Source organism: Crotalus tigris, unplaced genomic scaffold (genome assembly GCF_016545835.1).
Source record: "Crotalus tigris isolate CLP2741 ecotype Arizona unplaced genomic scaffold, ASM1654583v1 scf7180000017546.9332058, whole genome shotgun sequence".
NCBI classification, from domain to species: Eukaryota; Metazoa; Chordata; class Lepidosauria; order Squamata; family Viperidae; genus Crotalus; species Crotalus tigris.
In genome coordinates, this window is record NW_024096465.1 from 5194454 (window position 1) to 5210325 (window position 15872).

At 36.9% G+C, this 15872-nt stretch overlaps 1 protein-coding gene across 5 annotated transcripts in view; it reads right to left on the reverse strand.

Moving 5' to 3' along the window:
- Positions 1 to 15872, reverse strand: part of CHD7 (chromodomain helicase DNA binding protein 7) — a 204175-nt gene that overhangs the window by 35017 nt on the left and 153286 nt on the right. For all 5 annotated transcript variants that reach the window (XM_039335786.1, XM_039335771.1, XM_039335791.1 and 2 more), the window contains 7 exons: positions 13729 to 13812; positions 10455 to 10592; positions 10238 to 10359; positions 9595 to 9838; positions 8589 to 8765; positions 8182 to 8325; positions 6177 to 6432 (listed from right to left, as the gene is read on the reverse strand). In XM_039335786.1, coding sequence (XP_039191720.1) covers positions 6177 to 6432; positions 8182 to 8325; positions 8589 to 8765; positions 9595 to 9838; positions 10238 to 10359; positions 10455 to 10592; positions 13729 to 13812 — 1165 coding nt within the window. The remainder of the gene's footprint in view (positions 1 to 6176; positions 6433 to 8181; positions 8326 to 8588; positions 8766 to 9594; positions 9839 to 10237; positions 10360 to 10454; positions 10593 to 13728; positions 13813 to 15872) is intronic.

A 15872-nucleotide genomic window follows, 5' to 3' on the forward strand; every position in this document is an offset into this window, starting at 1 on the left:
TAAAATATAAAGTACTATTATCTATCTACATAAAAGGGTATATAAGCACTTTTTGGGAAATGGCATTGTCATCCCAGGGTTTTTAACAAGAAGTGACTTTTTTTAGGACATTGAAGCTGAGAAAATATTGACAAGGGTCACCAAGATTATTTACAAGCACTATTGATAGCTTTAATTAAACTTGCATTACCTAGAATTTATTGCTGGTACTTATAATTCTACAAAACTGAAGTAGATATAATTATACTCATTTCCAACTTTACTTCATAAGCACTATCCTCTCCCCAATTACATCTTCCTGTCCCATCAGATCTGACAGAAGTCCCATCAGCTAAGGCAGTGCTGGCAAACCTTTTAGAGACCGAGTGCCCCCAAACTGGTCCTGCCCCCACTCCACCCCCCCTGCCTGCCCCCACTCTGCCCCCCATCCCCCACCCCACCTGCCCACAGGACCACTCACCGTCTCCAGGCCCCGCCGATCGCCCAGGCAGCCCAGCAGCGCTATGGCCACCACACCCTCTGCCCGCACCCTGCAGCATCAACTGCATGATGGGGTGTGAGGGCAGAGTCTTGCCTACGCTGCCTGGCTGCCATGTCCTTGTCTGCACTGCTCCATGTGAGCCATGCTCGAGGGCGAACCTCCTTCAGGGGGGCTGCTGGAGAGGAGGGGGTCATGGGGGAAGGCAAGGCTGGGGCAACAGCACATGTGCCCACAGGGAGTGCTGAGTGCCACCTCTGGCATCTGTGTCATAGGTTCACCACCAATGAGCTAAGGGGTTTCATTTGGTGGGATAAAGAAAGAGAGCCTTTTATGTTGTGGTATCTGCTATCTGGAATATCATTCCTTTCAAGGTGAGATTAGCTGGTGGTCTTCCAAGAAGACACTCAAAACTTGGATATGCTTGGGGATCCCAAGGAAGTGAGGAATCTACTAAATGGTTACACTGTATATAATTAAAGTGGACATAACTAATGCAGAATATCAGCAAATAGCCCAAGCCTGCAAAGATGAAGTAAGGAAAGCTAAGGTCAAATGAACTAAGGCTTGTGATAAAAGTCAAAAATAACAAAAAAAGCCTCTTTCAACATGTAAAAAACAAGAAAAAAAACAAGGAAACAATGGGTCCATTAATGGGAGAAAGTGGCAAGAAGGTGACAAGCAATAGAGAGAAAGCAGAACTGCTTAGCTTGTTTTTTGCATCCATCTTTACACAAAAAGAAAAAACAGTCCAACCTATCAAAAACACTACCATAAAAAACAGATTAGAAACACGTTAAAATAGGCAAGAAAATGAGAAGTGAGCACCTGTCCACTCTTGTTGTTGTTGTTGTTAATTGAGAAGTCGTGTCCGACCCATCGTGACCCCATGGACAACGTTCCTCTAGGTCTTCCTGTCCTCTACCATCTTCTGGAGTCCATTTAAGTTCACACCTACTGCTTCAGTGACTCCATCCAGCCATCTTATTCTCTGTCGTCCCATTCTTCTATTACCCTCAATCTTTCCCAGCATTAGGCCCTTCTCCAGTGAGTCCTTCCTTCTCATTAGGTGGCCAAAGTATTTGAATTTCAACTTCAGGATCTGGCCTTCTAAAGAGCAGTCGGGGTTGATCTCTTCTAGGACTGACCGGTTTGAACGCCTTGCAGTCCAAGGGACTCACAGGAGTCTTTTCCAGCACCATAGTTCAAAGGCCTCAATTCTTTGGCGCTCAGCCTTTCTTATGGTCCAACTTTCACAGCCATACATTGCAACTGGGAAAACCATGGCCTGGACTATACGCACTTTTGTTGGCAGGGTGATGTCTCTGCTTTTTAGAATGCTGTCTAGATTGGCCATAGCTTTCCTCCCCAGGAGCAAGCGTCTTTTAATTTCTTGGCTGCAGTCACCATCTGAGGTGATCTTGGAGCCCAGAAAAATAAAATCTGTCACTACCTCCATTTCTTCCCCATCTATTTGCCAGGAATTGAGAGGGCCGGATGCCATGATTTTGGTTTTCTTAGTGTTGAGTTTCAAGCCAACTTTTGCACTCTCCTTCTTCACCCGCATCAAGAGGCTCTTTAGTTCCTCTTCACTTTCTGCCATTAGATTGGTATCATCTGCATATCTTACGTTGTTGATATTTCTCCCGGCAATCTTAATTCCAACTTTTGTTTTATCTAGCCCTGCCTTTCTCATGATGTGCTCTGCATATAAGTTAAATAGGCAGGGCGACAGTATACAGCCTTGCTGGAGTCCTTTTCCAATTTTGAACCAATCAGTGGTTCTGTGTCCAGTTCTCACTGTTGCTTCTTGACCCGCATATAGGTTTCTCAAGAGACAAATAAGATGGTCTGGTATTCCCATCTCTTTAAGAACTTGCCACAATTTGTTGTGATCCACACAATCAAAGGCTTTTGCATAGTCAATGAAGCAGAAGTAGATGTTTTTCTGGAACTCTCTAGCTTTCTCCATGATCCAGCGTATGTTGGCAATTTGATCTCTAGTTCTTCTGCCTCTTCGAAATCCTGCTTGTACTTCTGGTAGTTCTCGATCCACATACTGCTGGAGACTAGCTTGTAGGATTTTAAGCATAACTTTACTAGCATGTGAAATGAGTGCAATGGTGCGATAGTTTGAACATTCTTTGGCATTGCCTTTCTTTGGAATTGGAATGTAAACTGACCTGTTCCAATCCTGTGGCCACTGTTGAGTTTTCCAAATTTGCTGGCAAATTGAGTGTAGCACTTTTACTGCATCGTCTTTTAAGATTTTGAATAGCTCAGCTGGAATACTGTCACCTCCACTAGCTTTGTTGTTGCTCAGATTTTCTAAGGCCCATTTCACTTCACATTCTAGGATGTCTGGTTCGAGGTCAGTGACCATCTCATTGTGGTTATCTGGGACATTAAGCACATTCTTGTATAGTTCTTCTGTGTAGTTTTGCCATCTCTTCTTAATCTCTTCTGCTTCTGTTAGGTCCCTGCCATTTTGGTCCTTTATCAAGCCCATCTTTGCATGAAACGTTCCCTTCATATCTCCAATTTTCTTGTAGAGAACTCTGGTCCTCCCTATTCTGTTGTTTTCTTCTATTTCTTTGCACTGTTCATTTAAGAAGGCATTCTTATTTCTTCTAGCTATTCTCTGGAATTCTGCATTCAATTGGGTGTATCTTTCTCTTTCTCCTTTGCCTTTCACTTCCCTTCTTTCCTCAGCTATTTGCAAGCGTCCTCAGGCAGCCATTTTGCTTTCTTGCATTTCTTTTTCTTTGGGATGGTTTTAGTTGCTACCTCTTGTACAATGTTGCGAACTTCCATCCATAGTTCTTCAGGCATTCTGTCTATCAGATCCAGTTCCTTAAATCTATTTGTCACCTCTACTGTATATTCATCGGGAATATGATTTAGTTCATACCTGAGTGGCCTAGTGCTTTTCCCTACTTTTTTCAATTTAAGCCTAAATTTTGCAACGAGAAGCTCATGATCTGAGCCACAGTCAGCTCCTGGTCTTGTTTTTACTGACTGTATAGAGCTTCTCCATCTTGGGCTGCAGAGTACATAGTCAATCTGATTTCTATGTTGACTGTCTGGTGATGTCCATGTGTAGAGCCGTCTCTTGGGTTGTTGGAAAAGAGTGTTTGTTATGACCATCGTATTCTCTTGACAAAATTCTATTAGCCTGTGCCCTGCTTCATTTTGTACTCCAAGGCCAAACTTGCCTGTTATTCCGGTTATCTTTTTGCTTCCTACCTTAGCATTCCAATCCCCCATGATGATAAGGACATCATTTTTTGGTGTTAATTCTATAAGGTGCTGTAGGGCTTCATAGAACCGGTCAATTTCATCCTCTTCAGCACCAGTGGTTGGGGCATAGATTTGGATTATTGTAATATTGAATGGTTTGCCTTGGATTCGAATTGAGATCATTCTGTCATTTTGGGGATTATATCCCAGTATTGCTTTTCCTATTCTTTTATTGACTATGAAGGCTACTCCATTTCTTCTGAGGGATTCTTGCCCACAGTAGTATACCTGATGGTCATCTGAGTTAAATTCACCCATTCCTGTCCATTTTAGTTCGCTGATTCCTAAGATGTCGATGTTCAGTCTTGTCAACTCTTTTTTGACTACGTCTAGCTTGCCTTGATTCATGGATCTTACATTCCAGGTTCCTGTGGAGAAAAAATCTTTACAGTATCGAACTTTCCTTTCACCACCAGATATATCCACAGCTGACCGTCCTTTCGGCTTTGGCCCAGTCGCTTCATTCTTTCTGGCGCTACTAGTACTAGCCCTCTGTTCTTCCCCAGTAGCATATTGGACACCTTCCAACCTGAGGGGCTCATCTTCCAGCGTCATATCTTTTTGCCTTTTAGTACTGTCCATGGGGTAAAGATACTGGAGTGGTTTGTCATTTCCTTCTCCAGTGGATCACATTTTGTCAGAACTCTCTGCTATGACCTGTCCGTCTTAGGTGGCCCTGCATGGCATAGCTTATAGCTTCATTGAGTTACAAGCCCCTTCGCCACGTCAAGGCAGTAATCCATAAAGGGGCCTGTCCACCCTAGACGAGTTCAAATCAGCAGGACCAGATGGATTACACTCCAAGGCTTAGAAGGAACTGGCAGACGTGATCTCAGAACCACTGAACTATATCTTTCAAAGATCCTGGAGCAGCGGAGAACTACCAGAGGACTGGAAAAGAGCTGATGTAGTTCTCATCTTCAAAAAAGGGAAAAAAAATAGATCCAGAAAACTACAGACCTATCAGCCTGACCTCAATACCTGGGAAGATTCTGGAAAAGAATCAAGCAACCAATCAGCAAACATCCAGAAGCAAACAAAATCATTACCAAAAGCCAACATGGGTTTGTCAAAAACAGATCATGTCAGACAAATCTTACTGCATTCTTTGATCAGGTGACAAAATTAGTGGACCAGAGGAATGCTGTGGATCTAATTTACTTGGACTTCAGTAAGGCATTTGATAAAGTAGACCATAACCTAATATTTGATAAGACAGAAAAAGATGGATTAGACAGCATTACCACCAGATGGATCGTAACTGGCTGACCAACCGCACTCAATGTGTAGTCCTCAATGGAACTGCATCTGCATGGAGAGAAGTATGCAGTGGGGTATCCCAAGGTTCTGTTTTAGCCCAATACCCTTCAACATCTTCATCAATAATTTGGATGAGGGGATAGATAGGGAACTCATCAAATATGCAGATAGCACTAAGCTGGCAGGAATAGCCAACACTCCAGAAGATAGGCTTAAGATACAGAAGGATCTTGACAGACTTGAACATTGAGCGCTATCTAACAAAATGAAATTCAATGGTGAAAAAAGGAAGGTTCTACATTTGGCAAGAAAAACCAAATGCACTAGTATAGTAGTAACTGTGAGAGGAATCTTAGAGTCCTAGTGGACAATCACTTAAATATGAGCCTGCAGTGCACTGCAGCCAAAAGAGGAATAGAATCAAAATCACATGAAGTGTTAATACCACTGGGAATACTGCATCCAGTTTTGGTTGCCATGATGTAAAAAAAGATGTTGAACCTCTAGAAAAAGTGCAAAGACCAACAAAGATGATTAGGGAATTGGAGACTAAAACATATAAATAATGGTTGCTGGAATTGGATGTATTTAGTTTAATGAAAAGAAGGACTAGGGGTGACATGATAGCAGTGTTTTAATATCTCAGGGGTTGTCACAAAGAAGAGGGAGTCAAGCTATTCTCCAAAGCACTTGAAGGCAGGACAAGAAGCAATGGATGGAAAGGAGAAACAACCTAGAATTAAGGAGAAATTAATCAAGGAGAAACAACCTAGAATTAAGGAGAAATTTCCTGGCAGTTAGAACAATTAATCAGTGGAACAATTTGCCTCCAGAAGTTGTGAATGCTCCAACACTGGATGTTTTTAAAAAGGGATTGGACAACCATTTGTCTGAAATGGTATAGGGTTTTCTGCCTGAGCAGGGGGTTGGACTAGAAGACCTCTAAGGTCTCTTCCAACTCTGTTATTCTGTAAAGAGCACTTTCTGTTTTCAATTTGTTGGAAGGTTGTGATTGTTAGTTGTGTTTTAACTGGGTAAGCTACCAAGAGTCATATGCAAGTGAAATGGACAGCCATTATAAACAGATAACTATAGTCCTTACAAAACTTTTTTGTAAAATAAGAGAAAATCAGCATACCATTTATAAGGTATGGATGGTTGCAGCATTTTCTCAGTTCCATCATTGTGTTTAACAGATTAGGAACATTTGCTTGGCCACCTCCTTTTGACAAAAATGCAAAATTCTTTTCAAGAATAGCTCTGTAGTATTTTTTCTGAATGTTTGTCAATTCAACTTCAATAATCGTTTCTTCCTTGGGTGCCAGGTTCTTCTCCACATCTTCTTTCAGCCGTCTTAACATCATTGGTTTTAAAATTGCTTGAAGTTTCTGAACCTGATAAAATAAATGTTTATATTACAATTTTCAATTCCTATTATAAATATCCTTATATATTATGTACATCTTCCCATAATTTCCTATTATGCTGCAATTTTTGGGAAAATAAAAATATTTCCATAATTACTATTATCATTTATAAAGAGTGTTTACAGAATAACTTTATTACAGTAAGAATAACTTCATTACAGTAAATGCTCTATTTAACAGATGATTTATCTTCTTCTCCAATATAATTTTATATTGCTATCATATGAGCTAAAATATTAGTAACATTTTTGCATACTTTATTTAAAAAACCTATTTATCAGGTTTCTTCGATCTAATGATCTCCAGATGTACTCAATTAACAGCTGAATTTCTAGCTGACATTGTTCAAATGTTTTAAATGCTATAAACTGTTTTTAAATACTTGGTATTATTTTTCTTTGTCTTTTACATATCACTGTAAGTATTAATATATTTTAAATAATAGGCTGACTCTTATATTCTAGTAAAGTCACTAAATAGTTTACATTTACCCAGAATCTCTTTAAAAATTAGAAATAAATATTTTTTTAAAGTTTAAATTTATTTTTGATGATAATAAAGTGTAAAACCTACTGGACGTAAAATAGTTTGGTTCAAATAAAAACCAAATGTTACTCTAATGGAAGGACTTTTTCAAAATTGGTGACTATTATTTTTTAATGTTTCTTTAATATTTCACAAACTAAATTAGAACTGTATTTTTCAGCATAATGTTATGCAGTTTTATCCGGATGTAGAGCATCAAATATGAAGATCAATGGGATTTACTTGCAGATACAGTAAATGTATTTTGAATGGCTACGTACTACGTACCAGTCTGGGATCACCTGGGATCATACTGTTAAAATAATTTTATTCAAAACAAATGCAAGCAATATTCTAACATTGCTTTTCTTCATTCCATAAAAGAGGAATGAGTCTCTTTCTGTCCTTGCTCTTTTGTCCTTGAAATGAGACACTTCATGTTAAACTGAAAACTTCATTCCTGGTTGCCCAGATTTAGCTGGCCTTTGAGACCAGTAATTGGAGAAATTTTATAGTATGCAATATTACCTAGGGTGGTGTTTGTTTTGACTAGAGAACAAGTATACAATACATTTCAATGGTGTCATCTGTACTGTAGATATTAAAAAGTGTCTGTCCTGGAAACCTGTCCAGATATTTCTGAACAGAAGCTTCAAAAGAACACATTAAGAGAAGGTTTATTTCTATGAGCTCCTGCATGCATACAGGAGTAGGGGTTGATAGAAACAGCCCATACCTCCTTTCCCCTCTCCCCATGATGAAGCATATACACTGAAATAAAAAGCAGCACCAATATACCATTTTTTCAAACTGAGGAAGAGGGAAAACTGACTGATTCTTCTCAAAAGGTTAGGTTTCAAAAAAGGTTTGCCTTATGTTATCCATCTATTTACACTTATGATTACTCTAAGAAGGAATCATGAGGACTTCTAGAACATTTTACTAAAAAGTATTCTCCATGTCTGTCTGATACAACGCTTTGAGCTTTTTTCTAGTTTTGTATACTGCCCAGAGTGTACATTGAAGTTGGGTGGCATAGATAAGTAGATAGGTAGGTATGTAGGTGGGTAGACACACAGACAGACCAATATAAGAAATTATTTTGCTTACTTTTCTTGTCCCATTACTTTTTTTTGTACCAACTGATATTATTTTTATACAATTGGAAAAATATATTGTAGAATAATTTACCTGTTCCTCAGTTTTTAGATCACCGAATTCTTGCATGAAAGTGGTTTCTGAAGGAAAACGACTTGGTTCCAAGAAATGGAGCAAGCTAAAAAGCTCTTCTACAGTATTTTGCAAAGGAGTGCCTGTTAGAAGCACTTTGTGTTCCTGCAAAAAATAAGAGAACGAAAACTTTCAAATGTATTTATTAAATTTTTATGCTACCCATCTACAAGCGAAGATTTCAATCTGTTTCATGTCCATTTTTTCCTATTGCATTTTAGATATTATCAGTGGATTCTCTAAAGTGTGCAAATGAATTATAGGTGTTTCATAGCATTCTCTTAAGGAGGAAAATGTTAACAAAACTGGAATTCAAATGGACAGAATTAAAAGACTTTTCTTTGAGATTTAAGAATATCAGTACCCACCAGGTCCATCATTTTGAGCCCTTCTAGCAGCTTACAATTTCTGTTCTTCAGCCTGTGAGCTTCATCAATGATCACACATCGCCACGGAATGTTACGGAGCTCAGGACAATCAGTCAAAATCATTTCAAATGTTGTAATGATGGCATGAAATCTGTATGATCCTTTAATTGCACGACCCTAAAAGCATAGAGATTATTATGTAATTATTATTTATGGTTAAAGCAACCTTATGCATGGTTCAAATGCTTTCTTTCAAAACAAAAACATTTACCGACTAATGATAATAGAATTGTGGATAATAGCTAAATCCTGCTCTTAAACCCAAAGAGTTTATTTTGGAAATTGAAAATCACTGTAACATTGTGGATTCTTTATAAATGTTACCAACAGTACCAAATATTCTATGGAATACTGATAATGTGACAATGTGGGAAGAGAGCCATATTATTAACTTTGGTTTTGCATAAACAATCTGCCTTCTCCCAACTCCACTCACAATAATATTTTACTTTTATTTTATTTATTACATTTATATACCATTCATCTAGCCTAGAGGCAACTCTAAGTGGCTTATAGAGTAAAAACATCAAAGTAAAACTTTAAAATATTAAGGTCATAAATATGATTATTAACATTAATATTATATTTATATCCTGATGAAAGGAACTGCAGCACACAAAAGCTTCTGCTTTTTAATAAAATATGTTAATTGGAAAAAGTGTTACCAGATTCTTCTAGTTTTTTTTGATATGATAGAAAAATGTACTTATAAATTATTCTTAGTTTTGTTTAACAGAATGGAAAAACTGTATTGTACTGTTTTAAATCCCCTAATTTAGGAAACCTTAATAGAGTAATATTTATGTGTGCAGAATTTATGGAAAACATTTCCTTTTGGCAATGCCTTTTCTAATCCTGATTTTATTTTTTGAAACAATGAAAGGCAATAACCAACAAGGAGAAATAATTATTTGAAGTCATCTTTTATTACACTAATAACTTTTACCTGTGGGTCTTTGAAGTACATTTCATATGTCTGAATCATCCTTCGACTGGCTTGGCTCCCGTGATATACAACAACATTCAGCTCTGTCCAGGTACGGAATTCTCTTTCCCAATTGGGGATTGTAGACAATGGGGCAATAACCAAAAATGGACCATGGATTCCTTTTAAATATATCTCATAGAGAAATGTAATGGACTGGATAGTTTTTCCCAATCCCATTTCATCTGCTAAAATGCAGTTGCGTCTGCAATGAATAAATTCTGAAATTATAATTCAGCGCCTCAAATGAGATTTACAAAACAAATATACTTGCTTATTTATTTGACTGTAAAAATCTGATGTATCATAAGGAAACTTACTTTTAAGAATTAATTAGTGTTAACTCAAACATAATTCTTAAATCAGAAAAAAAAACACTTCAAGGTTTAATACAAAGTCATGCACAAAAAAATACACACACACAGGGGGGAAATTGGGGGGGGGGAAGAGAGAGATAGAGAAACAGACAGACACTGAGAAACAAAGACAGAGAGAAGTTGATATTTTATTAATCAGATCATTAAAATATCCTGTATTTTAAAATACTTAGGGATGTTAAATTTGAACAAACTATACTGTTTTACAATGAATGCGTGTTACATACGTGTTATACCAGTTGAAAAGAAGCCAGTTTACTCCTTCCAACTGGTATTCCCTGAGTTTGTTGTTGTTTTTATATTCTCTGGAACATTCTGATTTCTTCCAGTCATCAGCAGGAGGTCGCTCCTATTTCAAATACAACAAATCATATTAGTGGTTTCCACAAACCACATTATTAAGCTACTATTAAGAAACATTTTCAATAGAAAGCTAAATCTTACCACACGTTCTGTTTCTGGCTCCCTAGCCACTAGTCTCTCATATTCTTCAATCTTAGCTTGATCTATGTCTTGCTTTAATTCCCATGTGCTGTCTTCATATGGAAGTGAACACCATTTCACCAAATAATGAGTCACAGGCTTTTTTTAGGGAAAAAACAAACAAAATAATTATATGAAAGTCAATGAATATGATCAATGGCATTGGAATTTTGTAAACTAAATAAAACTTAGCATGTTTCATTGAACTTACATTTTTAATGTAAAAACAGCACATAAATTGAGAAAGTATTTTGTCACATCACTTTTAAAGTTACTGATTGCTAACCTATAATTGCAATTCTTAGAGTGACCATCTGTGAATTCACCGATGCCTGACCTTATGGAAAACTAAATAAGGGGCTCTCAGAAGAATACCCAAACTTCATTAGTAAGTGTGCTGAATCAGTAAGGAAAGTGGTTTTCCAAGAGAGCAGTTGCAATGAGTATGGAACCAGAAGTTCAAATGGTTTTGAGATGGGCCAGGGTGAGTATAATAGAAAAATTCCAAGACAGCACAATAAATAACTGAGGTAGAAAACACTTGAACTGCTTAACAGTAATCCTTATAAAAGTTTGGCAATTAAAAATCATACCCCTGTTAAGTTGAAACTACAGCTAGATTTTTTCTTTTCTCTTTTTCTTTAAATTTCAACAAAAATGTAGCCAAGTTCTCTCTGAAGACTCTAGCAAGCTCTATTTTTAAGCATAAGTTTTCTGTGGAATATTTTGTGAAATCTCACATGTGTTTTCCTGTAGGTGAGAAACATGAAACTGATCATTTCCAAGCCACATATTTGAGCGTCATCACATCTGGATGAACCATTTTTTTCTCCCCTTCAATCGTGTGCAATTCTTGGAGATTACCTGGACAAATCCCTGCCTGCTTTTTTGGGAAGGTTTTTCAGAAGTAGCCATTGGATGGATACATATACATATCAATACATGCCCAATATATAATAAATAGCTCTATGTATCTCAGGGGTCCCGAATCCCTGGTCCGTAGACTGGTCCTGGTCCGTGGCATGCCAGCAACCAGTCCACACAAACAAGCAAAGCTCCATCTGTGGGATGTAGGCAGCACACAAAACCATGCCCCCTCCGGTCTGCAGAAAAATCTCTCTCCACTGTAACTGGTCACTGATGCCCAAAAGGTTGGGGATCTCTGATCTATCTAATTTGAAGAAAAAAAATCACCCAAATGGGAGAATGAGGGGTGCTCAATCTGGACTATTTTTAATAGTCCCTTATTTTGTATCAGAAGAAACTTGAAAGTTGGTATGCCTTGAATATTCTTAGATATATTCCACTTAGTTTATATAAGTATGAGAGTCTTCCTTATTTAAGGGCACTGCACTTGCCATGATGATAGTGTATTCCCCACCAAGTGTTTGAAGCATTGGTATCTATTATCCATAGAAAAGGGGTACAAAAACCAAGAACAATCCATAAAATTGTAGGGGAATGAGCATATGAAGAAATTATAGAAAACTGTGATATTTATAATATTGATAGTGTGTTGCCTCTAAAAGATGTGGAAAGTACAGATAAGAGAGATCTGCTCCAATTAATGAAGGAATTGATACTGGACTATACAACAACAAATTTTAAGTGAGGCCACAAACTTCTTCTATAGAAAACAAATCAGGAAGCCCACCACTATCAGGTAGTACATTTCTCTACAAGATTAGAAAAAGGAAACTATAGTAATAAAGTGATATAGGTGTTACGGTGAATATTTGCAGGACCAAATGCAAAATAAACAAATTTTGGATTGTTATCATTTGCAAAGTCCATTTCAAAATAAAAACAAAAAATAACAAAAACCCACCCAAGATGAACTGCCAAGAACTATCACTGGAACATTGAAAACATAAATGTTCTTTGAACCAAAGCCAAAATTCTGCTAAAGAAGATGCTCTGGAATACACAAGTCTCCTGCCAAAAACCTTAGATATGAATTCTGTGTAGTACGGGCTAATATGCACAAGGAGAATATGTATAGTAAACTACAATGCCCACAATGAATAAGATGATGTAACACTTTAAAATAATGAAAGGTTTTCCTAAATATTGAATGTAGTGAAATTATTTTCCCCACAGATTTAAAAATAAATAATACATTCTAACTCTTAAACTTTTTTCTTTCATGATCCTTCCCACTTTTAAAAACCATGTAGGAGTTCAAAATTGATTTATATGGGTGATATTTCAATATTTACTGAATTAAAAATTAAAACTGACACATTCACTGCTGCTATTGATTCTCACAATTATTTGATGGGGTTTTAGTTTATATTACTAAAATTCTCATGTCTTTAACTGGGTGAAACAGTATATCATGGAGCAACAACTTTTAAACCAAGGTACCTCAGATGGGCTATCTTACAGAATATGCCCAAAATCTATATGTATTTAATTACATTTTCATTTTATGTGAAACTTTTATAGGAAAATCAATAAAAATAAATTATATTCAAAAAGCAAATATAATAGTATTACTACATAAGCCAAACTTTAAAAATAAAATTTTGACATTATTACAAAGTTATCTTCCTCTTCATTTTCTATTCCCATATTTTATATATTGTTGTGACATATTGGTATCATTCATAAAAATTGATATAGAAATATTTTGTCCAGGTGAAAGATATGAATGTCCAAGTATAGGTAATGTTTAAACTTACAACCATAATAGAGATTGCCCATCATGGTGATAAGTTGTGACAGTTGTAAAACAGGTCAGTCATGTGACTCAATCTTACAACTTTTTCTGATGTCATTAAATCAACTCTGTGGTCATTAAGTGGACCAATGGTTTGGTTTGCTAAGAGCCTGGTTTTGCTAAAAACCGAAAATAAAAACCTTTAGTTTTTCAGCAAAACTATCTTAAACTACGGTCACATGACTGCAGGATGCTGCAAATGGTTATCAATGAGACCCAGATGCTGATCATCCGAAGTTCAGTCACATGATTGTGACCATCAGAGCTTCAAATCTGGGTTGTAAGTAACTTCCCCATAGATCCATTGTAACTTCAAATTGCTATTAAGCAACCAATTGTTAAGACGAGGACCACCTGCAGTATAATTTAAAAATTAATTCATATCCAAAAATGTAACAGAAACCCCACTACAATAAATGAAAATGAAAATAGTTTTAGCAATATATGGCATACTTCATTTTAATTTACTAGCAAACGTGCATTTTTAATAAATAAATAAATAAATAAACTCACCTCTCCATTATCATCTTTGCTAGGTGAAATATCCATTATTCGGTCAACTTCAACATAATCTGGATTAAAAAGTTCATCATCTATCTATTCAAGAGCAAGCATGGATAAAGGAAAAAAACAGTAAATAAAACAGTAGGTACACTGTAATACAAAATGCATGTTTGGTAAACTAGCTGAAGTGCAACAATCCAAAATGATAGCTTCTCTGAGGGAATTGACCTTCTTTCACTTTGTTAACTAGGCTTCTTAATTACGATGTAAAACATTTTATCATATAAGAATGTTTAGGAATAGGAATGTTTAGGGATATTTTAAATGAAGTGGGAAATTATGATTCACTAATGAACAGCTTAAAGAGTTTATAGCATATGATGTATTTAGCATTCTTGAAGTTTGAAGCTTGCAGTATAGAAGTTGGAACTATGAAAACTAAATGCTGCAGAAATATACTTCAGAAGTCACCTAATTACTGTTCAAATCGTATTCAGAAATCATTATTCCTGAAGAATATTTCCTACTTTCTTACTTTATCTTGGTAATGATCTTATTTTTGATATGTTCTTAACTATACGTGAGAACTGCTATATGATCATGTACAAATCATATCTATTATAAATACATACTTTTCCCACTTATATGGGGGGGGGTGTGGTGTGGTGGTTTTCCCTGTTCAATCAATGATTCACAGAGACTGCCTGGACAAGTCCCTGCACTTTTCTTGGTAAGGTTTTTCAGAAGTGTTTTGCTATTGCCTTCTTCCTAGGGCTGACAGAAGGTGACAAGCCCAAGGTCACTAAGCTGGGTTTGTGCCTAAGGCACGGGTGTCAAACTCACCGCATCATGGGTTGTGATGTATCGCAACTTTTTTTGAATTGCCAGAGCTGGGGTGGGCACGTCCTCCATATGATGCAACCGACCCATGGGCTGGCAGTTTGACACCTCTGGCCTAAGGCAAGACTATAACTCACTGTCTCCTGGTTTCTAGTATGAAGCCTTAACAACTACACCATACTGGCTCTCGTGTGCTTATTGGTATAAGCTAACAGGCAAACACAGATAGCACTTTTTGAATACCATATTTTTCCATCTATAAGACGCACCCTTGTATAAGATGCTCTGGCATGAGAGTTTCTACGCACCAATCAGCTGTTTGGCGGAGCAGCGAACAGCTGAGCTGGAAAATCCGAAAGTTTGGCTGGCCGACAATCTTGCCCCCTCTCCCCTCCCGTTAGTGGCAAGCCTACAAGGGCTTGACACCTGCACCAGGCGACATGGCAACCCACACAGGCATCCCCTGGGCTGCAGAGGTTACCATTATTTTTCTGTGTATAAGACACTGCACTTGTATAAGACGCACCTGATTTTTGAACAGGGTGTTTTCAGGGAAAAATAGTGTCTTATACATGGAAAAATATGGTAAGTGAAAGGTTCAAAGATTTTCAGATACATTATTTTAATTGTTGGATTGGCGTATTCTAAAGACAAAGATCTTGCCAATCAGTTTTGGATGGCTATTTAGTCATTGCTTGATATATCTCTTACATAGCAGCTAACTTCATCCATTAATAGTTACTTCTAAGTATCCTTTCCACTAACTTTCCACTATGAAATCTGATGTCCTATAGATCACAGATGGTTTTCAGAAGAAAACGGAGCATACAGATTCCCTTGATTCATGCCAAATCTAATCAAGTTGTAACTTCTTTTTAATTGATTATATCATGAAACTGGGGGCGGGGGGAGAAACCACCCAGAGAAACTATTTTGGATAGCAAGTGGTATTTTAAATTGGACTGTCTCTAAAAAATTAATCAACTTATTACAGTGAGTTAGCCACTTATTTATAGAAAAAAGTGTATTATTCCATCATGACTGAGGAATTATTTGAATTCCTAACTCATGATGAAATAATACATTTCTCTACAAATTAAATAGCTAATATGGGTTGATTAATTAAGCTGTTACGTAGCCCTGTTAATGTGGATTAACTTTGTTCATTCTCACCTGCTGATTAAAATGAGGAATTTATGAAGCTGCCTATAAGGAGAAGCCACTGACATCCCACTTTGACAAAGCTAGTTGGGAACATCTGAGTCTCACGCCTTTTTTCAGACATAGGAAAATGCTGAAAAATCCAAAGCATT